Source organism: Rhizoctonia solani, chromosome 14 (genome assembly GCF_016906535.1).
Source record: "Rhizoctonia solani chromosome 14, complete sequence".
NCBI lineage: Eukaryota > Fungi > Basidiomycota > Agaricomycetes > Cantharellales > Ceratobasidiaceae > Rhizoctonia > Rhizoctonia solani.
In genome coordinates, this window is record NC_057383.1 from 441088 (window position 1) to 466546 (window position 25459).

Consider the following 25459-nt stretch of genomic DNA (forward strand, 5'->3'; position numbering starts at 1 on the left):
ACGGGATAGTTGTACAACAAATCTTGCAAGCGGCATACCCATCAAACAATCCCATTCCTTGCTAGTACTAAACATCAGGTGAATTGCCATTGTGAGAGATTTCTTAGTCGAACGACAAAGCCATGTTCCTTATTCCGGTAGAGGAACAGCAATCAGCCGGATGCCCGCCCGCTCCACACCCCCTCCATATAATCGTAGCGGATTCCAACCACCGAACAATGCAACGACTTTTAAGGATCTTCTGCACTTCGAAGAGCGCCTCAAAATCAATGCGGCCATGTTGAAAAAAAGGAAAAGGAAATACCAAGGTGAGAGCGTCGGCTATCACTTGATGACGCGTGAAATGACAAGCCTACCTGGCATAAGCCTTTCTGGTCCATCTGGTTATAATAATATTGATACTGGCCAGTGACGTGATTTTAAACACGTCCTTAGTGATGTCGCCTGTTAACCTCATAGTACCACACTTCGATAATCGGGCCCGGATTCCACTGATAGCGTGGTGGTTGGACCAGCCAGAGTCAACAGTACCGCACATAACAACACCACTAAATCCTCATCCTTACATCATCCCCGGATTGTGGCTAGTGTCAGTCACCACGCTCGTGCTATTCTTTGCGAGTGGCTTATACTCGGAGAAAATTTCCTATGCCAATAGGTGCGTTTATTATCAGTCGTGGTCTAGGTTGCTTGACCCAGTTCATTACCAAAGATATGTTCCGCAGGCCAACCGTGCTTTGCGAAATTTCAACCTTCACCTCAACGTCCGGACTCAAACCATCAGTCCTCCGGCTCCTTTAAAATATCTTTTCCCTCGTCCAACAACTGCAACCTCCCCAACCACAGCCCAACAGCTCCGCAAAGGGGTGATCAAGAAGGCACAACTAAACCCCATTCCGCCGACAAATAACCCTAGAGGAGAATTGATCTTCAGCAACAGGGTGGACCGCTCTTTCCGCGAGGCGTATGAAAGGTATCGCTCGGTATGGGAAAGGAAGCGCGAAGAACACCTTGCAGCGAATCGCCGGTCTTGGTTTGGTTGGTTGTGGTTCATAAGCAACAAACCAATTCCAGTTGGTCCCCCAGGAAAGGACAGGGGCGAACTACACCCACCCCCGGGTCATCCCGTACACCATCCCGTCGATCGTCTCCCGCCGGAGGAGTACGGAAAAATCGCACTCGAACCCCAGAACTCCCAAGTTCGCCGCTCGCACAAACGGAATCCGGCGGCCGTACATCACGCCTAAGTCTCACGACAGTGCCCGAAGTGGGTGTGCCCGATGTCGTTTTTCCCACATTGGGGAGGCCACCATCGTTTAGTGGCGAAGAAGGCGATGAATCCATTGAGCTGGTGCGCAATCGCACGGAGAGCTTTTCCTTCTTGTTACAACGGCACGATTCACTCAATAGCCCATGAAAGATAGAAGTACTATCATATTAGATGGAAGTGCTTGCTTCTGGGAATTTGCATCAGTTCGGGTACGCTAATGTACGAAAGTATATGTGGAGGCTATTGAAGGCGTTTGAACCATTGCTCAAGCAGACACCCGCCAAACATGGCGTTCAGTAGATAGATATCGCCACCGCTGCAAAAGGTTATAGTAAGGGAAGGACCCAGCGGCAGTGTTATCTTAACCGGTATTGTATCTGTCTTAATCGTCTAGTTGGGGCATCGTCAGGTCCGTTAACGTCCGGAGTTTGCCGCCCCCTCGTATTATATTATACGATCAAGTCCCTGGGCGTCCTATTGCTTATCGCCCTCAATCTTCATCTCATTCGATTACCTTCAATATAACCTAAACGGGATCTATCGGCGCACTTGCTTGGTATAGGCATCGACGTATCAATATCTGGTCCACCGCTGGGGCAGTTATTTAGCACAGTTAGCCTAATAGATTCAAACGATGCTCCCTTCATTTACGCTCGGGAAATGTCCGCAACTATATGAAATAATGTTGAACACCGACATAGCCGATTATGGTTCCAGTGTACCAGAAGACGTCTGAGAGCAACATGGGCGCTTTATAAGGGCGACACTGGTTTCTTCTAGGGTTAGTTTCTAAAGAGGATGAGCCTACGAATTTGATTCGTTCATCGGCCACTTCAGGTATCAGGTGGAGAAAGTCCATAAAACCGTATAATCGTGCCGTATCTTTGAAATTCTGGATAAAATAATACCAGAAAATCCTTTTTTTTATATTCAGCTCACGTGTGGACGATGCTCGCAGGTAGACCATGTCATCAGGAATCAGTCTAGATCCACCTCGGTACTCTAGATCTGCGAACGCAAATCACCACCATTCAACCGCGACCTTCCTAGTCGGAGGTAGATCTCCATACGTTTGAAATGACACCAAAGCCAAACATCTAGCGATCGGCACCCGGTCAATGGGGAATGATACCGTCCCAATCAAAAATAGAGAGCAACTGGGAATGACCACCGATCATCGCTCAAGCTGCTTAGACTATCTGTTTGAGGATACCGGGTCAATTCCATTACGCTATTGCATGAGGTTTGTTTATTTCAACACTGAAACGCGGTACATGGATTTTATTCGCATCGGGCAATCTTATAAGAGCAATCCGATCTCCCTTGTGAGTTGTCTTCCCCTATCCCATCTTTCTTCCGAGACCTCTCAAGAAAAAACATGAGCGCCCGTGTCTGGGACGACGAGACTGAAGCAGAAGTTTGGATAGTCGAGCCTGGCTTTTTGGACAAGGATTCTAGTCTTGATGATCTCTACTCTAGTGATTCGGAGACTACTATCAGTTCGACAGACACTATTCAATCAATAGATGCGCCAGGTAAACCGAGATTTTTCTTAGATTATGTATCCCGCACCTACTCAGGCTTGTTCATTAGATTATTTTCGTGTCAGTCACGGACGAGCGTTCCCTATATATGACGATCTCCCAATGGCCCTGCCTGCAGACCAAGGGGAGATTTATCGTCTCAGACTCCAGCATATGGCAATCAAAAAACTTGTGGGAAAAGCTCTCGATTCAATCATCGAAGTCCACTTAACGCCTAGTCCTGACGGTCGGCGCAAGCGAATTTTGGATGTTCGTACCCAGAGTGGGTTATGGTAAATTCGTCTTATATTGTCTCGATAGCTCCCTACACTCACCGACTCTACAGGGCAGATGAAATGGCGATCAAGTACCCTACCGTTGATGTCAAGAGCATCGACGTTGTTCCCACAGTCGCCCATTACCCGCGACATAACTTGCATTATGAGGTTTATGACATACATGCAGGGATACTGGAGCCTACAGGAACGTTTGACATCGTACACGCACGTCATTCTGTTAGTATGGTGCGTCAGTGGCAGTCATCCTTCCGGATCGGATACCGTTTTTACGTTTTACTTTACAGGTCAAGGGTTGGACATCATTGCTACAAGAAATTCATCGAGTTCTACGCCCCGGGGGTCTTCTGATATTCGGCGAATTTGACCCACGACTTACGTTGCCAGGAGAGCACGAACCAGCGTTTCACGGGCTATCTCATAACACGGCTAGGTTTTGTGAGGCGTATCGCTCTGCTCTCGCCAAGGGTGGCGTTTTGATCGAAGCATTTTCTGAAATTGATGCTTGGCTTTGCCCTGGTTCAGGCCTTTGGGATACAAAAACACCTTCGGGTTTTCATCAAACCAACCACCGAGTGTGGGAAGTGCCCATGAGCGGTCTCTGGCACCCGGAACCCGAAATGCAAGAGATCGGGATGCTAATGGCAATGAATTTTCGCCAATTTATTATTAATGCTCAGCCTCTTTTCTTGTCTTACGAAACCCCCCAGGGTGATTATGATGGGTGGGTGGAAGAGGTAAAGCGAGAAATCCGGGACCCGATGAATTCTACTGTGATTAGATACCACTCTGTGACTGCCTTGAAGTTATGAAGAACTTCAGGGACATGTCACTAGTATACTGAAGTCATAGAGATCCTATGCACTCTATGATCAGTCAAATGCATATGCATAGGTTCATACTCCATCCTTTTAAGCTTATGTATATGAGCAGTCCTCAATTATCAATTCGATCAACTCTGTTCGATGTGTTTTACAATGCTGACGTTGACCCTGTCTTGTCTTTATGACCGATGTTAAATGTACCACTGAATGAAAATTAGTTCTATCACTCCCGGTATATCGTTGAGCCCAACGAAGTGAGCCGAGTTTCACCTGACTGCTCTTTTCTTCTCCATTCAATCAAGCGTAAAGGTAAGGCTGTAAATTACAGGATGAGCCCCCAAAGCAAACAAAATCTTCATGATACTTTGGCCAATTATTCGCACCCAGAGATACCAAACCCGGAGCTCGAGGGCACACAGGAGTGAGTTAAGGATGCGGGCTCACGAGGATACTGGTTAGACTTTGCCAGTACTCCGCATATAACGCCCGGTTTTTTAGGCCCATAAAACCCACACCTTTTGGGGTCGCCGTGTTACAAGATGAACTGTAGTGGTCGATCGATACCTTCACTCGAAAATCTTTTGGCTCGATAACAAACTTGAGCACCGAAACTCAAGAGGCTGGTGAATTTGAACTCAAATCATGGGAACAAACCATCTGATAGCGTTGGGTGTTACTTTACAAAACCAACTCAGTGTAGCTAGAAAGCCATTTCATATTCATATCATCAACCCAAACCTCATGCAAGACGCTAAGAAACCATACCTGGAACCGAAAGGCTTCGAAAAGTGTTCTGATTGACTCCTCACAATGCTCTTTCTAAGAAAAGGTCGTAGAAAAGGCAGCCAGCAAATAGATCGGACCCTGAATATACGTAATATCTAACTGAATCCAAGGGCTTAACATAGGCTTGGACGGGCACGGTTTTTGATGGGTGGAGCCCGGCCAGCCGCTTAATTCTACCAAGAACAGAAGTTAAACATTATAAACGTGTATTTACATATGGACCTTTACAATCGATGCAACGCTGCTCAAATCGGACAGGAGGGGAGTACCGAACCACGAGCCAATAGCCATCTGAGACTGAAATGTCCCAGACGGCATCTGGTGCTGTAGGTAGTTTATCATTGATCGCCCGCTAGAGAACGCTCGCTCAGCGTCAACAGAGGATGCTAGTAAGAATAAAGATGTAAGTATACACATCCCCTAGTGCTCAGATTGACTTCCCGAGAGCGGTAAGGCAATCAAGCGCCATAAGTGCAAGACAGGGGTGCAAACACAATCGAGAATTCCAATATGGAATAACTTAGGCAGAACGTCAGAGGATACAATCGGGGCCTCAAGGTAGGAATAAATTTAATCGATATCTGGCTTTACTGAGGCGTTGGAGCTTGATGAATGGCGCTGTGTATAGATATTACCACTACGCTGCAATAGGATCAGATAGATCAAAAAGTATGCTCAAAGCTGAAGTGAGTATGCTTGTTCCATCTAGGTATGTACCCGTTTTATATTCCAGCTTAACTTCTGCGAAAATAAACGTCCAAAAACAAGTTGTGGACACCATACGTCAAGGGTACTGCGCATATATTCAATATAAAATACATTATGATATAAGTGTCGGGGCCCATGGAACACCTGGGATAACTGAACGCTGACGGCTACCCATGCCACCTATTTGAAATTCGGCCTGTGGGTAGCTTGCTGCTCCGGTTGCTTACTACGGGCGCTCCCACGGGCAGACCCTGGAAACCCGCTCCCATTTGACTCCCTAGCTTAACATAACCTCACCTTCTTCCGTTAATTGGATTGGATCCGAGCTGGAGGTTATGGATACAGATGTTCGGCTCTATGTCTTGCATTGTATTATAGAAATATTTGCGGGAAAATGACTGAGAGCGGAGTGGTCCTCTTCTTCATATTCGACAATATGGCCAGCCCAAATTGAATCTGTTGGTGGGATAGTGATCATTTCGACCAAATTATCTGCTAGTGACTGGTGCGTAGTGAGTGACAGCTAGTGGATTGGACTTGGATGGGGTGTTGATTTGTCATGAGGTAGGGCCCATTGGTCTGTTTCGGAAGCTAAGATGTTCACGTAAAACGCCCCGATAGCTCCGTGACCAAATGATCCTGGCTATTGGTACGTTATGAAATACGGAGCTAACTCTCGATTCGCAGGTCAGATGTGTTTCGTGCTAAAATGAATACACTACACAGTAGCTTTTGGTGGCTTGGCAATTAGCTGTCTCTCAACCATGAGACCGGATGATATCGATTGGGAGAGCTGACTGTAGTATACGCACTGCACAACGTTGACGTACTGAAAATAAGTGTGCGTATTTGGGCAACAACCGGGCTGAAATGAAGGCCAATATTTACTAGCTACAGCGATTAAATCTCTCACAGTCTGATTCACGCTGAAGGAGGCATACTGAAGTAGTTGTTTTCAGGCTATATCATACTGACGAAAGACATTTTTTGCTGGTATAGGTTATTAAGTTTCAACATCTTGTTGTACTGCGATGGCCACATTATGAATACAACGTCGCGGCCCGACTTGGACTAGTTTTCGGGATCATTGGTTCCTCGAACTGTAGCAAACCGGGCCCTTGGATACGGTATCTAAGTTCAGAAGCAGATATGTCAAAACAAGGATTTGTAAATATGTTTATCCCTGTACCTGAGAGCTTAGGACCCCAGACTGTAGCACTGAATAACCACTTTAATCAGCTCCCTTAGTATGTTGTTAACGCATGTCTGGGCCCAATGGATGATGTTTCCCTTTTTCTTCCCATCGTACTCCTGTAATTCGGTGTAGCGCTTATGTGGCCCGAATACTCTGCCCTTGGGTTTGGAAGTGTATAAACGATCTTTACAAGACATTCCAAGTGGCAATCTCGCAGAAACCATTCGAGACGTATCTCTCATTTTGTTCATTCGTGGGTCACGGAAGATCGGGCATCGCGGATCAAACACATTTATACTATCTTGTGAGTTTCACTACGGTCAGACGCTATCGTCTAAAATGATTAAGCACCAGGCTATTTGCTCGTGGCCCTTATATAAGGTTTACTTCTGCTGCGCATAGTTCATATCCTCCTAGGCCTAAATATGGCCACTCCTTTTGGGACGAAGAGACCGCAGCAGAGATATGGGTGGTCGAGCCTGGGGTTGTATACAAGGATACGGCCCCAGTGTCACTTATTCGAGTGATTCTGAAGGGACTATGAGCTCTGCAGAGACCATCCAATCCATTGAGGTGGCGGGTGAGTCAAAATTGAATTATATGTATCTACGTAAATAATCACTTAGGCAATGCACATAGACTATTTTCGCATTGAGCACGGGCGAGCCTTCCCTGTGTCCGATGATCTCCCGATGGCGCTGCCTGCAGACCATGGAGAGATGCGTCGCCTCAAGATTCAGCACATAACAATAAAAAGGCTCGTAGGAAATATACTCGATCATCTCATTGAAGCCCACCTAGCACCTAGTCCCGACGGAAGACGCAAGCAAGTACTGGATATTCGGACCCAGAGTGGGATCTGGTACGTTTGTCTCATGCTACATCAATCTCTCAAGATTCGATGTCAAAAAATCTGACAACTAGCTTGCCATTGGACCTATAGGGCGGATGAGGTGGCGACCAAATATCCAAATGTCGACATCAAGAGTGTCGACGTTGCCCCCACAGTGGCTCATTATCCAAGACGTAATCTAAATTATGAAGTTTATGACATACATTCGGGATTGCTGGAGCCGTCAGGAACGTTTGACGTAGTAAACGCGTCTCATACCGTTGATATGGTACGCATGCATTGACACTGCGTTTGGCCTATCTGCGGGTTGAATAGAGCGTTCACACTTACGTAGACCAAGGACTGGGCCTCATTGCTCCAAGAAATACACCGTGTCCTGCGTCCCGGGGGTCTGTTCATCTTTGGCGAATGGTATCCACAACTGACGTTGCCTGGTGGGAATATGCCAGCTCTTCTTGGACCGGCACGTCATTCGGCGAGATTTATGGAAACCTACCGATCTGCCATAGCCGCAAGCGGTATTTTCGTAGAGGCCGCTTCAGAAATTGACAATTGGTTACGCCCAGATTCTTATCTCTGGTCTGCACAAGCGCGTTCAGGATTCTGCAGCATTATTCATGAGGTGCGGGAGTCGCCCCTGAATGGCCTATGGCATCCAGATTCAGATATGCGAGAGATCGGGATGCTGTCAGCCATGAATTTCTCAGAGTTTATTGTTAGCGCACAGCCTCTGTTTTTATCTCACGGGATCACTAAAGCTGAGTATGATGTGTGGGCAGAGCATATTCGAGGGGAGATTAGAGACCCGCTGAATTCAGTTGTAATTAGATACCATTCTGTAACTGCGATTAAAGTCTAATTTAGTTCGGGGTGTATTTGCAAGGTTTTAAATTTATTTCTTCAATCCTAATACTATTATAATGAAGCTCATAAGCCATACCGCCGAATGTCCTGTCTGCCTATATATAGACAATACGCTGTAGGCCATCAAGCAGAGCTAAAATGCGGTTTAAGATAATGCTAGGAAATATCGGGTTGTGCAACTTACGGTTATTCGGTAGGATAATATTGCTCATTAACGGAGCGAACTTGGGTTCGATCCGTATCAATTGTCTAATGTGATCAAATAGCTTTCCTCGAAGACACGCTTCATGTAACTTTAATGGGTTTCCATTGGCTTCTATGAATATTTTCTGTAAACCTGCTGGAGAGAATAGATAGTCTCCTCATCTTTGCAATTTCCAAACCCATAATCAACTAAAACTGGCGTAGTAAGTTGCTGGTAGTATCCTAGCGTAAATTGCTTGAGATTCCAGACAGATTTCGTCCGGCGAGGCGTGTCGCCCAGTATGTCTAGAACGAAGTTGTTGGTAACGGGCAGGCCATGAGCCGAAAATAGTGCCGGAAGTGAGGATTTAGTGTATGCATGATAAAACTGATCGAACGTGACAGTTCTAACAAGTTTGAGGTAGGCTGCCCAGAGCTTTGTTTCTTCGGCATTAGATTTGCATCCACAGAATCCAAATTGGAGCCACTCGGGTCGATCTGGCGATAACCGGAACCCCGCCCGGAGGAGTAGTTGAATGAATTCGAAGCATCGATGCTTTTCTTCGGGCCATGCTTGCATGCGAAGCTTAATCTCAGTCGGTGTATCCGAGGCGGATCCTCCAATAAACCACCAAGTGTGCTGAAGAGCGTCGTCGTCGAGAACTTCGTGCGATATGTCGTTGAACGGAGGGGGCATGAGCAGGTGCTGATTCCTGAGAAACCAAGAATAGCATTCTCCTCGGCTGGCTTCAGGGATAGCTTCGTAGAATGTTTGAATGCAATGCACAAGTGTTCCGTCGAGCCTGAATTGATGGACAACACGGGGGTCGATCCCTCCCTGGTTGAATATGTATCGGAAAATATCGAATAAATAGGCGCGGCTTGAAGGGACATGTGCGCGGAGAAAGCCAAAGTCCTTGAGCACATCAGGGTCCCGTGGCGGGGAACCCGTAAACGCTGCTAGTGCCAGACGATCAGCGGTAGTAAGTTCGATAGGATCCAGGCAGTATAGGCGATGAGTCTTCCAGTGACTTTCAAGGCATTGATTGCTGCAATACCATGCTTTGCGGCAGTCCGAGCAAGAGTTTAAACTTTGTGATTCTCTACGCAATAATCGCACTTTCCTTGCTTTTCTTCCGCCTTCAGAGTCTATCAAGGCCGTTAGTTCAGACCTTCTGTCTGGGTTTATGTGATTGAAGGGTGGTATTAGTTGCTTACTGGTACCCGCATAATCTATTCCGGACGTTGATCTCCCTATCTCACTACTTGGAACCGTGAAGCAATCAAATCACCAAAACTAGTCGGACCGAATATATCTTGTTCCTCTAGGGTTGTCTTTTGGTAAGGTTCGAATTAATGAGATTGATTCACTCAGCAGGTCTGAGTGGGGAGAGCAGACCACGGTCGTAGAGGTGGAGAAGTGGCAACTCTTGACGGTACGTAATCGCCGTATAGCCACATGCCATACACAACGTGAAACAAAGCAAGTGCCACCAGATTACCCATTCTATCCATACGTGGAAATTTGTCACTAGTTGGGCATCAAGTGGACTATGTCGACCATAGTCGAGTACACCATTACTTTGGATTCCAAGAGGACATAAAATATAGAAATACGCATTTACGCAAACATGCCTATTCCAATAATTTCAAGTGCCGGTACAATGACTTCGCCCTCTATTCGACGACGACGCAAGCAATTGGTGGCAAACTATGAATCCAGTTGCGGGTAAGTAGAATATATCAGAAATACATGAACAGATAGCAAGCTCTTTCCATGTTAAGTCCACAAGTCTTCTGAATTGTAACGATTCCAGATTAGATCGTAATAACAGTTGTCATCCAGTATTTAGGGAACAGCCCAGTTCAAATTAATCCAATACCGGGAAGGGGTAATAACCACGAGCACGCCGCAGCTTAAGGAGCAAGTCCCCTCATCCGAGAGATGAACTTTGGCTCCCGGTATATCTACATATCTCAAGCTGTTGTCTTCAAAGGAAAATATCAATAGATGAGCAACTTGACTCTTCCGTAGTAAATTGCTAAATCAAATCGATTCGGGACTAGAGGTGGATCTACATCAGCCAAGTCCAGCAGGGTAGATGGTGAATATTATCAAGGTGGACCGCCCCTAGATTTGATAATCGGTTGAATGACACTAGTTTAGTTTTAGCCACGTTTTTAATCTTCACGGCTCGCACTGTGTGATCAAGAAAGCCGGGAGATCTTAGAGGGTGAACCAGTAAAGAGGTATGAGCTAGAAATCCCCCCCCCCTCCTTCAAGTTTGATAGAGCAGGGTTTCGAGCGAGCCTTGAGTGTACACCGGCACGTAGAGTCTCTTGGTGATAGTCGATCGTGCAAGCTATGAAACATAGACTGGACTGATAGCAAACATGAACATAGACCTAAGGCAGTAAACAACTAAGAGCGGCTGAGAAACTCCAGATATTGGTCAAGTGATCGTACCGCCAAGCTGCTCGTAGGGAGCCCGCAGATGCCTATATTTAACAAGCTCGATCACGGCTGAGTACTGCGGGCATAGTAGCTGAGCACAGGCCCAAGAACTCGAGCAATGTGAAGGGGTGGGGGGATGGGAAGGCGGAAAAATATACCTACCTTCCCACGTGATTATAACCGAAATCTCGCCCCCTTGCAAATGTGTACATGCGGTACAACTAAAAGAATGATCCGTGATGCTGCTTCCGACTACGACGGGTTGTTCCACACATGAATATCCGTGGGTATACCTAGGGCCCTTTCCGCTTACACAAAATTATGCTTTTGGGGAAAGGTTATAGGAATATTCATTCGGATATACAGCAGGAAATATAAACAGTCGCATTCCAAGCGATAGCGTTCGATCATGAATCATCGTTCGATGGCAGAATAGTGATTAAAGAGAGAGCCACGGGCGGCCTAGGAAATCCACCTGAAGCCTCAGGCACGCCAAGTCTACATCGAGAGCCTCGTCCGAAGTAAATCCCTTGACATCGATAATAAACTTGGCTGTGAAGTATCAAGAATACGTGGGTCAGTGTCTAGGGTTCGAGACTAACATGAGCACAGAACCCAACATACCTCGGGGTGTTTCTTTCGGCAACTGTACAGTCTGAACAATCTCGTATTCACCGGGCTCGACGGGGCATTGTATGGTAACGTTGTTCTTGCGCCTTTTGGATCACGAGCACTTGGTCAAGATATTGCCCAAATGATGTAGGTAAGAAAACTCACGCTTCTTCGCAGACGTCGAATTCTTTGTGTAGAAGCTTGACCAGTCCGAGTTTGACCGTCACATCTGCATAAGCGCCATCCTACGTATAGTATGAGTAATCAAAGAGACGATTGGGATGGGGGCTAATGAATACCTCAATTTTCCGTGTCACAACACCACGAGCAGTAATCGTCAAATCCTTCCCAATCTGAGGGGGGTCAGGAGAAAGTTTGATTGATTTGACTTGCACAGCATCGGTCGGGAGCCCTAATTATGATGACAAAAGTACATATGAATGTCTCTATCGGGATAGGACTCTGGGGATCATACCGCAATCCGTATATGACCAACTGTTTGTAATGTGGGGTTCTCCACCAAGGCGCGCTAGTTCAATAAGCTCTGCGACAGGAGGAATAAATGCAGCCTGAGATCCCAGAGCTACTGCGAGCAATGCGATAGAGAAACGGAGATGCATGGTGGTGGGGAAGACGTGGGGTGTGTCACAACAGAAGAGTCCTGATTTGGGCATAATGTTTGGCCGACTGCACGTGATATGTGGAGCCTGTGTCATATGACTCGTGGGATAATCTACTTTGGGCAACTTGATCTGCAAGGTAGACTAGATAACGAATAATGACGGTCATGACATGTGTGAGATAGGATAAGAAAGTCTAGGTTGGCATTATACACATTATATCCTTACGAAAGGGGTCTGTAAACATAATCCGAAAATGATGAAAAAAGGAACCGAATCGTCCATCCACAGCTGTCCTTCACCCTCGTACAACTTCGCTAATCTCTAGTACTGCACAGTCATTGTCAACTCTTGATCCAACGAGGTTGTTGTTATTAGGTTTCATGGTCGTCCAAAAGGCAACCCATGTCCATGAGCGAGCTACGATCTTCTGTTCCTTGAGAAGTTGGCTGACTAGCGGGGTACCCGAGGTCTGTAGGAGCGGAACGGCACCGGGCGATAGGGAATGGGTAGTGCACTGGGCTTGAGCCTGAATATCCGACAATCGGACCATAGACTGTCCTTTCCGGCTGCCCATTCCTTGCTATTATAGCAGTAGTAAGCGATAGCTTTGGCGATGATAAAAACGAGACAACGTACCGGCCAAACTACCATAAGGTAACTTTTAGTGACACCCTCCTTCATTATCCGAAGTGATTTGGGTCCCAGCTTGTGTCCTTCCAGCATACTAGCCAATTCATCTAGTCCATAAAACAGTGCGTCCCGTAGCAAGTTCTCCCAAGCAACCTCCTCCGACATTCCTGGGGGCGGCTGAATCGGTAGGATAGCATATCCACTTAGATAATTAACAATTATCGAGAATAAAGCCGGGTCTCGGGATAATCTAATTTCTCGTGCATGCGACTCTGAAAAGGAGCCAAGGAAGCAAGAAGTAAAGTAATTTGGGGAGTCATATTGAATCTGCGAATGGTCGAGAGTAAATGTCGTATCACGGAGAGTAATTTTGTACAGTTCAGACTGTGTCATGACGCCGGTGGTGGATAGAACAAGAGGTGTTTCTCGGCTGTCGCAACTCGCTCAAACTGAGGCCCGGATCTAGTCGGGATGAAAAGTTGGGAAAGGACTTGGGTTCTCCTGACTAAATACCTTGTTTCATCGCCCAGCCCCATTTCAGCTGCCAACAAGGCAAAAACAACAAGATATTTGACTAACGTGGTGTGAAGTTTCCCCGCGTTTGTCAATCCACCCCGGCATCACGTGCAAACGGCGCCGGCGCTTGGCGGTTTCTGCAATTTGGTGACCTGATCGACGCAGTTGATCACCCACGACTGGATCGCCATGCACCGAGCAATCCAACAGGCTGTTCGAACTTCATTGGGTAATAGATGTAGAACTTCGGCCCCTGCCTCGCTGAGCATATCTCGACGGACTCTGGCTTTTACATCAAGTGAGCTATTCGTTTTACGGTTATGATTCTCGGTTCTAGCCTACTTGACCAGTACGATCGCATAATCAAGTAACAAGGCCAGAACCTGGAACAGGGTGAGCATGCCAAAAAAGCTCTAAAATATACTCGGGAATCTTATTAGTTTATGGGAAATTATGTGGGATCGCAGCATCAAGGTCCACTTTAAAGACTCAAAAGGAGAATTACTCAAAACTGTTGAATGTAACGAGGGGATAATATCCTGGACCTTGCTCATGAGCACGATATTGATCTCGAAGGTGCGCTCATGTTGTGTTTATATTTATTTTCTCCGAGATACCACGCTATCCGACGTTAGGTGCATGCGAAGGCTCAGTAGCATGTTCGACATGCCATGTTATTCTCTCACCGGAACACTATGACTTATTACCCGAGCCGGATGATGAGGAGAACGACATGCTGGATATGGCTTTTGGTTTGACAGATACGTGAGTTAATCGATTGTGCCCAGTATCATGCTGATTCTCACTCAATACGATATCGTAAACTCCCGTACCATCATATCCACCAATCAACTACAGATCACGATTAGGATGCCAAGTCAAGCTGACTCCAGAATTGGACGGATTAACAGCAACTTTACCTTCAGCAACGAGGAATATGTTCGTAGATGGTAAGCATCTCCCGTAAGTTCGAAGAAGATGTCCCGAGGGAAGGTTATGCCTGCTAAATTCTGCGGAGAATCCGCCGCTTCCTATTGGACCTTTCCCTCGTTGCTACTATAGATACTGATTTCCCGGATTTTTATAGGTGCAAAGCCTACAAAGCACTGATTCCTAAAATTTCTGATTCGGGTCTTCGGCTTACCACTACGACATGTGATCGCAGGATTGCCGCTATTTTTCCCACTCCAGTTCACATTGGCCCTGTCATCATATGCTTTGTTTCAAGTATGTATCAGAGTATAATATGTACACCGCCCCATTCACCCGTTTGGAGATCCTACTATTAACAACTAAGTCACAGCTAAATGCGTCTCGAATTAACATCAAAGTTCCAGACATGTCGCGGAGTGTCACTCACTGTACTTTGGTCCGCCTGCTCCCTCGGGCACGGTCCAGGTGATATCCTGCGTGGGGACCTTGATGTCGCAAAGCTTGCAGTGAATGCAGTTCTGGGAGTTGATGACAAGCTTCTTGCCGGCATACCCTGCTTCCTCCTCCTTACCTTCTGGAACGGGAGTACCTGGCAAGGAATAATTCGTCATACATCTCGATTATCAGTCGCATAAATACATACCTGGTTCAATGCCCCCATCAACATATTCGTAAACGCCCGCTGGGCAAGCTCGTCCAAGTAGACCCGCGTATTCCGTGACGTTTGTCTTCACATGTCATGTCGTGCTTTCACAGCCTGCCGCCAAACGTCAGTCGATCACGTATACCAAAATTCAAGGTAGAAGCTCACCGCCTCCGAGTCAAAATTATCAACTCCCATGTATGGAAGTTGGAGATGAACCGGTTGGTTTTCTGCGTGGTTCGTCGCCGTGAGCGAAACGGCGGTCAACAAGTCGGTAGAAAGAGGGGGCTGAGGTGCTGGGTACTCGATCGGTTTGAATTCACTGGCAAATGTTAGACAGAATTTGGTCCAGTAATCGGTTACCTACCTTGCTTTCCTAGTATGCTTCGCATCGGTTCCCCCAAAGCCCCATGTCCATGGTGCTTTCCCTCTAAGAATAAAGGTGTCGAGTCCACTCCATGCAATCCCTCCCCAAATACCAAGAGGGACATGAAAGAGGCCGAATATTTCGTACGTCTTGAGTTCAGACCAGACCCACGAATTCTTCAATGCCTTCGTGTAGCCGGACATATCTCCAGCCTTGGTCGTAAACGGTGAAATGGAGGGCGTGGCAGCTTGAATCTGAAAAATTCGCTAGTGAGAATATGTTCTCAAAGTAATAATAGTAGCCTACTTCAGCACCTTCTCCCTCTTCATCACCCTTCACAACCTCATCGTATGCCGCCTCAGCAGCGAGGATACCAGACTTCATAGCTGTATGCGATCCTTTGATTTTGGGTACGTTCACAAATCCAGCACTACAACCGATCAAAGCTCCGCCTGCAAAGTCGGTTTTTGGGATGGATTGGAAGCCGCCCTCATTCAAGGCACGGCCGGCGTAGGCAATACGCTCACCACCTTCAAGGAGCGACGCAAAGTAGGGATGGTGTTTTAGTTTCTACGCAGACCAGATTAATAATGGCCAACGTTAAAAGAGTTTGACGTACTTGGAGTTCCCTGTAAGGACTAATATAGGGATTTGCATAATCCAACCCGATAACCAGACCCAGACTGACGAGTCCGCCGTCCATGTGATACACAAAACCTCCGCTATACGTTTTCCAATCCATCGGAAGCCCATAGTATGTATAATCTCTCCCGGCCGATGGTTCTTTGGGTCAACGCGCCAGACCTCCTTAACTCCAATTCCGTAGGTCTGAGGCTCCTTGCCTTCACGAAGATTAAAACGTTTGACCGCTTGTTTTGTCAGAGAACCGTGTGCACCCTCGGCGAGAATCGTTACGCGCGCTCGAAATGCCATTCCAGGTTCAAAAGACGATTTAGGGTGGAGCCGTTTGTCGAGGCCTGCGTCGTGAGTGGCGACACCTCGTACTGCACCATTGACATCGTACAATAGTTGGGCACCAGCAAAACCTGGATAAACCTCTACGCCAGATTCTTCGGCGACAGAGCCGAGCCATCTGACGAATTGGGAGAGAGATACGACATAATTCCCCTTGTTGGACATTTGGGGAGGATGAGGCATAGGGATTGCGTGCTTCGAAGTAAGGAATTTCATGTGCGACGATGTAGCAGGTACTGTAAGAGGGTGGTCCGGCATATCTTTCCAATCAGGTAGAAGTTCATTTAGAGCTCGGGGTTCGATAACAGCTCCAGAAACAATATGCGAGCCTAACCAAAAGTCAACATGGATAATATTTATTTAGTAGAATAAACTACAACTCACCAATTTCTGGTCCCTTTTCGAGTACGACTACTCTTATTTCTCTCCCTTTCTCTTTCTCTAGCTGCTTCAACCTAATTGCAGTGCTGAGGCCTGCAGGGCCGGCACCGACGATGCACACATCTACATCGTCTTCGCGCGTTCAACGTTTTTTGGATCGAATCTCTCGAGCACCGGCCGAGAGGTGTGTAACCTCCGAATATTTAGACGAAGCCTTAACACTCGCCCAGGACGACTGAGCATGATTGAGGTGGTGTATGGGAAGGAGAACCAATCCCGGAAGTCATATTTCTTTCCGGTTCCTCGGACCTAAAGGACTATTCAAAACACGTGAAGGTTGTACATCAAATTACAAGGTGATGATGTCAACTGGAAGGGTCTATCTATTACATATGAAATTATCTGGGCCCAATAGTTCCGACTTCGTCTTCCTGCGCTTCAATTTTGTGTAACTTACAATAAGATGGCTGATGTTACTTGAGGCAAAAGCGGAGCTTTTATCTTATTTGTGCCAAAAATATCAGTACAACCAATGCTGATGAAGCGACTAAACGGTTCAAAGCCTATCTTCATTCCGCCAGCACAACCCAAACTGATTTCAGCCAGTGCTATCGAGCAATAGCCCTTGCCAATATATTACTCAGATAAGATTGCCTTATTGCTTTGGTTGTATCAACTAACCAAACTTCAGCCCTGCGCATAGCAATACGTGGATGAGATTTATAGAAATATCGTGTGCATAGTGGTATCTACAAAGATAGACTGGAATGAAACGGAAATTGCTATAATCGGGTGAAGCTACGATACTTGTTCACTAGCTATATGATCTGACCAACATGCAAAGATATGAGTATGGTGTGAGGTTTCACTTATCGTCCACTACTGTAAGTACGAACGTCGATGGCGACCGTGTCGCCGAGGTAATGACAATCTGTAAAACACTCGATTGTTGTGGTTCGAAAGTAAAGACAGTTATCAGAGAATTCCCCCCGGGTCCTTATAAGGTCAATGGGGTTCGTACATGAGTAAGCTGAACAATCCAAACGAGAGTATATAGTTAGAAATCAGATACAAACAATAACGGAAACAAGGGTGGGCCGAGATGGTAAGTCGGGTGAGCGTTGCCGACTTGATTATGTAAGGGGCTCGCATATAATAGGGTTAATATACGAATATCGTGCATTCCTTACATATGGGCGCTACCGATTGACTGATTCCTCGTTGTCCCCCATCCCTCCTCTTACTTCTGTACTCGTTTACATCTTATTTTTCTCTGTTCATACTAAGTTCTCCCGGGTCCACGCTACTTATAACCAATGTTTGGCATCATTTCATATATTTGTATGTGACTTATATTGGTTTAGGTCTTAGTTTTTTCGGCACCGCATCGCTTAGATGGAACTCCGTGAACCTCCGAGGCGGGAGATATAAGAACTGACAACGTGGTACCTAGAAGACGCCCCCTCATGCTCCTTAACATGGCGAGAAACTGATTGTAAGCGCAGCACACTGCGATTCAATCTTGTAGACCAGTAAATATATACATGCATAGTCCGATTTATAATAAATTGGTGAAATTTCGGCGGGCACCGTGATTTCACGGCGATGTTATGGTCTTGGTTTGAGTAGGCTCGCACCTTACGCCAGTCGTATACATTACTTAGCGTCAGTATCACGAGGAACATTATAGATGGGATATTGCTCAAGTCCATGACGCCGAGTCTAGAACTTTGGAAGGACGGCCGGGAGAACAATACGCAGCCAAGTGCTGAACTTATCTACATAAAGACAACCATCCAGATGATACTCTACTCACTTTCTCCATTTAGAGATTGTGAGACATATTCGCGGATTCGAGTTAGATAATGGCCTTTGTCCTTCAAGTGTCCTGCCCATTTTTAGATGATCTCGCCGAATAATCGGAACATATGCACTGTACTCCACTCTACGCTGCGGTCTGGCCTCTCAGGCATAATAGTACATGAGACTTGGCAGGGCACCCTCAATACACACGATAAGACTATACTTGAGTGATAGACGCTGTAGACATAGCCAAGTTCAGGGGTCCAGACATTGCAGTGATTGATGTCTGATATGGCCGTATTCCCGAATGACCCAATATATATATATGCGTAAACAGCGCGTGGGCATGATTTAGATACGGGGATATTTCGTACACAAGATGTAATGGCATAAACGTAGGAAGAGCCGGTCTTTTAATATCATTGTTATCTTGATTGGGCGGTGTTCCAGGGAAGAGGCGGGGGTCTTTGTAAATAGGGTTGCTACTGGAATATAACGCATTTGTTATATGACTATAGGCGCCCATATTAAGTTTATCGAGGTACACATTCCAGACCTGGAGATTTACACATCAAAGCATACCAGTAGATGTGACAGGTACCATGAGGACATATGCATAGAATATCAGAACACTGCAAATTGTAGACCGTGGTAATGGCCGATGTGCTGCTCATTTGGGATTGAAAAGGCGAAGAGGAGAACCCAAGTTCTGCAAGCCCCTCACTTCATAGTTTCTACAGTGGCCGGTGGTCTTTTCAAACTTGAATCAGTGCTTGAAGGTAAGCTTTCGCACCAAGCGGAGCTCACCATTCCCACGGTGGTGCTCGTTCGTTGACCCTGTCCATGAACTTTGGATCCACAAAATAACCGTAGGTTAGGTAAATCCAAGCTTTCCCACAAACATTACAGTGAATTATACAATGAATGAGAAGCCGTTGAGTTCAGATGATTCGGTGACGGCACATGTTCAGGACAATGTGGTGAGAACTATTCTGTGACGAAAGACGGGCTAATTTGAGCAGTACAACTAATCAAGTCACCCCAGAATGCTCCCGAGGGTGCGCCGACAGAGACTTCGATCAACGACACAAAGCTCGATAGCATATTGGAGAGCATGAAACTGAACACAGAACATGATGTGAGCTCTATGAGTAAGCAATATGCTAGTGTACTTATTACGTGCTTACATTAATGACGGCATCACAGGCCACGAGAAGCTGCATGATCTAGGATTGACCCATCTTAATCGATTCCGAAACCTTGGAAACTTAGACGATTTAGCGAAAGCAATAGAATATGCAAATCGTGCACTGGATCTTACTCCAAACGGACACCTGGACCTGCCGGACCGGCACTCTGATCTGGGGATATCGTACAACGATCGATATAGGCGTCTGGGTGACCTCGGTGACCTCAAGAGATCAATTGAACATAAATCACACGCACTTGCACTCACTCCTAAGGGAAACCCTGATTTACATTACAGACATGCTGCTCTGGGAGTATCATACATCGACCGATACAGACGCCTGAATGATTTTTGTGACCTCAAAAAGTCGATCGAGCACTTTTCTCATGCGTTAGCGCTCACTCCCGAGGGCCATCCAGACCTACCGAACCGACATGCGCACCTGGGAGCGTCATATAGTGATCGATTTAGTCGCCTGGGAGAGGTTGCCGATCTCGAGAACTCTATGAAATACTATTCCTCAGCACTAGCACTCACCCCTGACGAAGACCCAAGTCTGCCAAGCCGATACTCCAACCTAGGGGGGGCGTACAACGATCGATATCAGCGCCTGAACAAATTGAGCGACCTCAGCAAATCGATTGAATACAAGTCTCGCGCACTAGCACTCACTCCCGTTGGCCATCCATCCTTAGCAAACCGGCATGACGATCTGGGGCTTTTGTACACAGATCTATACAGGCAGCTAGGCAAGGCTGATGACCTCGATAAATCAATTGAATGCTATTCTCGCGCACTTGAGCTCACTCCTGACGGCCACCCAGACTTACAATACCGGTATGCGCACCTAGGAATACCGTACAGTGATCGATATCGACGACTGGATGAGCTTCCTGATCTCGAAAAAGCAATAGAATATTTCCGTCGTGCACTTGAAGTCACCCCAGACGACCACCCAAACTTTCCAGAACGGCTTACTGCTCTAGGGGAGTCGTATAACGACCGTTTTGGTCGGCTAGGTGCTATAGAAGACCTCGAAAAATCTATTGAATATAACAATCGGGCATTAGTACTCACCCCCGAAGATCATGCAGACCTGCCGGACCGATATGGTGCTATAGGAGCATCGTATAGCGACCGATACAGATGCCAGGGCAAAATGAAGGACCTCGAGAAAGCAATCGAATGCTATGCTCGTGCACTGGCGCTTACTCCTGACGACCATCCAGAATTACCAGTCTGGCACGATAATCTTGGTGCATTGTACCGTGATAAATTTAATTGCCTAGGACAACTTGCTGACCTCGACAAGTCTATGGAACTATTTTCTCTCGCGCTGGAGCTCACCCCCAATGATAACCTGGACTTGCCAATCCGGTATGCCAATCTGGGGGTATCGTACAGTGATCGATACAGACGTCTGGGTGAGGTCACTGACCTTGAGAAGGCAATTGAACATAAGCGCCATGCATTAGCGTTGAGCTCCGATGGCCACCCAAATATTCCGGCTTGGTACAGCAATCTAGGCGTGTCATACAACGACCGATATAGGCTTTTGGGAGAACTAGGAGACCTCGAGAAACCTATTGATTGTTTTTCTCGCGCACTTTCACTCACCCCCAATGGCCACCCGGATTTGCCATGTCGACACACTAATATAGGGATTGCATACAGCGATCGGTATAAGCGCCTAGGCAAACTGAGCGACCTTGAGGAAGCAATCGAATACTATTCTCACTCAGTCACACTTACGCCTAAGGATCACCCAGACTTACCGCGCCGGCATGCCGATCTAGGAATGTCGTACAACGAGCGGCATAGGCGCCTGAGTGAATTCGATGACCTCATGAAATCGATTCAGTGTATGTCTGATGCGCTTGAACTCACTCCTGAAGACCATCCAGATCTGGCAGATCGACACGCTGATTTGGCAGGCTCATATGGAGACTTATACGTTCGCCTGGGTAACCTCAGTGACCTAGAAAAAGCGATAGAGTGTTCTTATCGTGCATTGACGCTTACTCCTGATGGGCACCCGGGGTTGTCTTTGCGGCACTTCAACTACGCTGTATCCCTCCACCATCGTTACCAACACACCGGCGATTCCTACCATTTAAATACCACCCTTGAATATTTTCGTAAATCTTCTCAATTGCTAAATGGCGCACCACGAGATGTGTTTGATAGCGCTTTACGTTGGGCAAAGCTTGCGTCCGAGCACAGCTATCTCAACCCAATTGAGGCTTTCCGTACAACAATCGATCTTCTTCCCTATTTCATATGGCTTGGCGCCACTGCTTCTCAACGATACCAGGACCTGTCATTAGCCGACAATCTTGCTGTTCGAGCTGCCTTTGCTGCTATCCAGTCATCCAACTACAATCTAGCGTTAGAATGGTCGGAGCACGCACGATGTATTGTATGGAACCAAAGCCTTGTACTTCGTTCTCCTCTAGATGTCCTCAAAGTATCCCATCCAGACCTTGCTATTCAGCTTCAGTCAATTGCCTACCAACTTCATCATGCAAGCACATTATCCCCAGCGTCTTGCGAAAATTCATCTAGCAAAAACGATTCAGAACATCGTCATTTTCTTGCCAGGGAATATAACAAACTACTGGTCCAGGCACGCGAGCAACCTGGTTTCGAGGGCTTTCTTCAAGCACCAAAGCTTAACGATCTTATTAAGGCTGCTAAGATTGGGCCGATTATTGTCATCAATTGCTATGATGTCCATTGTGATGCACTAGTTATCTTGCCTGGAGAGAGTCATGTCGGCCATGTTGCTCTGCCAAATTTTAGCGAACAAGAAGCACGGCATGCTCGCTCTGAAATTGAACAATTACTTCGGCAGAAAGGAGTTCGCGAGCGCGGAATGATACTCAGAGAACCGCGAAGGCATGCATCTCGAAAGGACCCGAATATTGGGCCTATCCTTGCTAGTCTCTGGTATAATGTCGTCAAGCCAATACTTGACTTCCTGGGATATATGGTTCGTCCTATTAGCAAGTGTTTGTACATAAACATATGCTTACTGATACCATTGTTCTAGGGCAATAATACACTAGAAAACCTCCCTCATATAACGTGGTGCCCTACTGGAGCTATGTCCTTCCTCCCACTTCATGCGGCCGGAGACTACAACAACCCACATTCTAAAGTGTTTGAATATGTCATATCATCATACACTCCAACCCTTGCTGCTCTACTTGCATCGACTACTACTGTCTTGAGAGATTCCCCTAAGATACTGGCCATAGGTCAGCCTGCAACACCTCGCCTCACTCCTTTACCCGGAACCGCTAGGGAGCTTGAGCATATCAAATCTCATACTAAAGGCAGGGCTGATTATTTGCAGCTCATAGGAGAGGAGGCAACTACAACAACTGTTCTCGATACTATGGAAAAATATGACTGGGTCCATCTTGCTTGTCATGCTCACCAGAACGTCGAAGACCCAACCAAGAGTGGGTTCCGTCTACATAACGGCACTCTTGATCTTTCTTCCATCAACCAGCGGTCACTAACAAATAAGGGGCTGGCGTTCTTATCAGCTTGCCAAACCGCCACAGGCGATGAGGCTCTACCAGACGAAGCCATACATCTTGCATCTGGCATGCTCATGGCTGGGTATCAAAGTGTTATTGCAACCATGTGGTCTGTTGTGGACGATGATGCCCCATTTGTGGCGGATAAGGTCTATGCGCAGCTGATGCAGGATAAAAAAATAGGGAATGGAGAGGCAGGGAAAGCGCTGCACCAGGCTGTAGCGGGACTGCGTGAGAAAGTTGGAGAGAAGGAGTATAGTCGATGGGTACCATATATCCATATAGGCTCATAGATTATGGCTTGGATGTAGCGTGTTGGTGCTCAAGGAAATTTCTAGCAGCTGATTAATTTTGAATAGCTTAATTATAGTAAACCTTCTGTTTTTGCCTATATTTGGTATAGACAATACTAGCGGTGGCAAAAAGTTTGGAAAAGTCACGTGAATTAAGCGCCAAGTCTGAGTCCCCCCTTCATGTGAAGCACGCAAAAGACACTGTATGCACAAATTTGTGATACCCAATGAATGTAAATACATGGATGAGAAACTAAAACCCAGTTGGTAAACCTTTAGACTTAAAAACAGCTATGACACAAGCCCCCATTTTCCCTGTATGTGCATTTATATCTTCTGCAGTTATTGTAGCCCAGGCTTGCAGGGCTGCAGCCCAAAGTGTCTCAAGGTTTCTACAAGCACCTGGGATTTCATATGTACGTTTTTTTAGTAGTCTCCATATTGGCTCAATGGGGTTCAGGTTGTTGTTATTTACATGACACCTCCTGTTCCTCTAATAGAAATTCGAGCAGGAACGCCACACGGTGAGCCCCCAAAGTGCGGACTTTCTGGACGCCAACAGTCGCAATTTATATGCGGAGTGCTGGGAAATTCTGACCAGTGTCCCCATTAATGCGCGTGATAAGTTATTTCTATATTCTTTCGGTCTGCTTACTCTGTTTCCGCGCGCGGATGGTTGGCAAAATCTGGACATCGTGCGGACTCTCTGTATCTTTAAGGCTTATCATGTGAGCCGCATGACGTGGCTTATGACAGACCTATCTGAATATTTTTTCTGCAGCTTTTACGTCTGCAAGAAACACAAAAGCACGTTGTTCGGAATCTACAGCATAATTAGGACTCAACACGAATAGCGATACCTGCGCATGCATGGCCAACATACTGGTACTTCGGACCTGAAAATGTTCGAAAACGTCATTAATGAGTCTACCTTTGCGGGGAGCCTGCCGCGCCACCCATATCCGAGAGCATCGATCGTGGGGATGAGCAAATCGGTACGATTGAGGGGCAGTAGATCGAGGTCGAACCGCAGTGGGCGTCTGATGAGATATTCTTATAGGTAAGCGCGCATATGACCGAGGTCGAGTCAACTGGAATAGAATTCGCGCAAAGATACGGTATCTGAGATGTTCGTAGGATGCCCTAGGGGCAAATGATCTCTCGGATATAGTGGAACAATCTATCCGACTGGAACGCATGGTACAAGTCAAAGTACGTAAGTACGCAAACGAGGTAATCTGGGTCGAAACACTTGACATGCTGCGCATGTGGTGAGGAAAAGCCCCAGCAGTGTACATAATATTCGTGATCTTCCATATTGTGTGGGATTTACGTCAAGGTTTCAGCTAAATGAGAGACCAGAACTAATTTGTAGCCGGGTCGGGCACATTCGAGAGGAAAACGAGGCGTTCACTTCGATCCGACTCAGGGCGTTGCGCCCAATGACCAACCTCACAGTGTATTCAAACTCAGAATAGAAGATCACAGACTATGTTGCACCTTTTTCGCAACTTGAATTGAGCTATTATTACGCGAATTTTTCGGTGTAAATTGTTATCTTGCAGATTGCTCGTCAAAAAGGCGAGGCCGACCCTAGGTCTATGCCATTTACCCCTGTCTGATATATACTTATCACATCGCCTTCACACCTCGTTCACCGAAGACTTGAACTATCAATCCCAATCTTCCCATCGAACATCCAAGGGGTGTTCAACAGATCGTTGAGTAATACACAACTCGAACATTACTTCTTGCCTTGGCACATGGCGTGGACACGCGCTTATCGCGTCGAACTCGGCTACTCCCGTGTTCAAACCCAAGAGAAAAGTAATGCATTTTTACGAGTTTTTACGAGAAAAAGCTTGCTTGCGTAGTCAGCAGCTAACCTAAGCAAGTAGGCATGATAGATGTGTCAACCCGTGACCGGCTTTGCATGGCCATACGAACATCCCCAAGCGACTCGATACCTTTTTCAGAATAAGTCACGAT

General features: G+C 46.6%; 6 protein-coding genes across 6 annotated transcripts; 4 read left to right on the forward strand and 2 right to left on the reverse strand.

The window, feature by feature from the left end:
* Window positions 1-437: 437 nt before the first annotated feature.
* RhiXN_10779 (Spo7 domain protein) lies at window positions 438-1247 on the forward strand (the record flags this gene model as incomplete). The annotated part of the gene is made up of 2 exons (XM_043330595.1): window positions 438-658; window positions 713-1247. The coding sequence occupies 2 exons, from the start codon at window positions 438-440 to the stop codon at window positions 1245-1247; spliced, it is 756 nt and encodes a 251-aa protein (XP_043185940.1).
* A 1669-nt stretch (window positions 1248-2916) lies between these two features.
* On the forward strand, window positions 2917-3901 carry RhiXN_10780 (methyltransferase domain protein; the record flags this gene model as incomplete). The annotated part of the gene is made up of 3 exons (XM_043330596.1): window positions 2917-3086; window positions 3140-3317; window positions 3377-3901. 3 exons carry the CDS (start codon window positions 2917-2919, stop codon window positions 3899-3901), a joined length of 873 nt encoding a protein of 290 aa, XP_043185941.1.
* Window positions 3902-7294: 3393 nt separating this feature from the next.
* RhiXN_10781 (methyltransferase domain protein) lies at window positions 7295-8314 on the forward strand (the record flags this gene model as incomplete). The annotated part of the gene is made up of 3 exons (XM_043330597.1): window positions 7295-7464; window positions 7546-7723; window positions 7790-8314. The coding sequence occupies 3 exons, from the start codon at window positions 7295-7297 to the stop codon at window positions 8312-8314; spliced, it is 873 nt and encodes a 290-aa protein (XP_043185942.1).
* Window positions 8315-8635: 321 nt separating this feature from the next.
* RhiXN_10782 (ML domain-containing protein) lies at window positions 8636-13215 on the reverse strand (the record flags this gene model as incomplete). Its single annotated transcript, XM_043330598.1, has 9 exons — window positions 8636-9551; window positions 9623-9651; window positions 11433-11509; window positions 11582-11673; window positions 11735-11814; window positions 11869-11981; window positions 12045-12333; window positions 12500-12772; window positions 12829-13215. 9 exons carry the CDS (start codon window positions 13213-13215, stop codon window positions 8636-8638), a joined length of 2256 nt encoding a protein of 751 aa, XP_043185943.1.
* A 1385-nt stretch (window positions 13216-14600) lies between these two features.
* Window positions 14601-16880, reverse strand: RhiXN_10783 (Electron transfer flavoprotein-ubiquinone oxidoreductase, 4Fe-4S; the record flags this gene model as incomplete). The annotated part of the gene is made up of 10 exons (XM_043330599.1): window positions 14601-14620; window positions 14699-14860; window positions 14915-14999; window positions 15083-15236; window positions 15282-15535; window positions 15588-15851; window positions 15901-15919; window positions 15970-16585; window positions 16641-16711; window positions 16765-16880. 10 exons carry the CDS (start codon window positions 16878-16880, stop codon window positions 14601-14603), a joined length of 1761 nt encoding a protein of 586 aa, XP_043185944.1.
* Window positions 16881-19360: 2480 nt separating this feature from the next.
* RhiXN_10784 (CHAT domain protein) lies at window positions 19361-23470 on the forward strand (the record flags this gene model as incomplete). The annotated part of the gene is made up of 4 exons (XM_043330600.1): window positions 19361-19420; window positions 19486-19591; window positions 19647-22621; window positions 22682-23470. The coding sequence occupies 4 exons, from the start codon at window positions 19361-19363 to the stop codon at window positions 23468-23470; spliced, it is 3930 nt and encodes a 1309-aa protein (XP_043185945.1).
* Between the last annotated feature and the right edge of the window lie 1989 nt (window positions 23471-25459).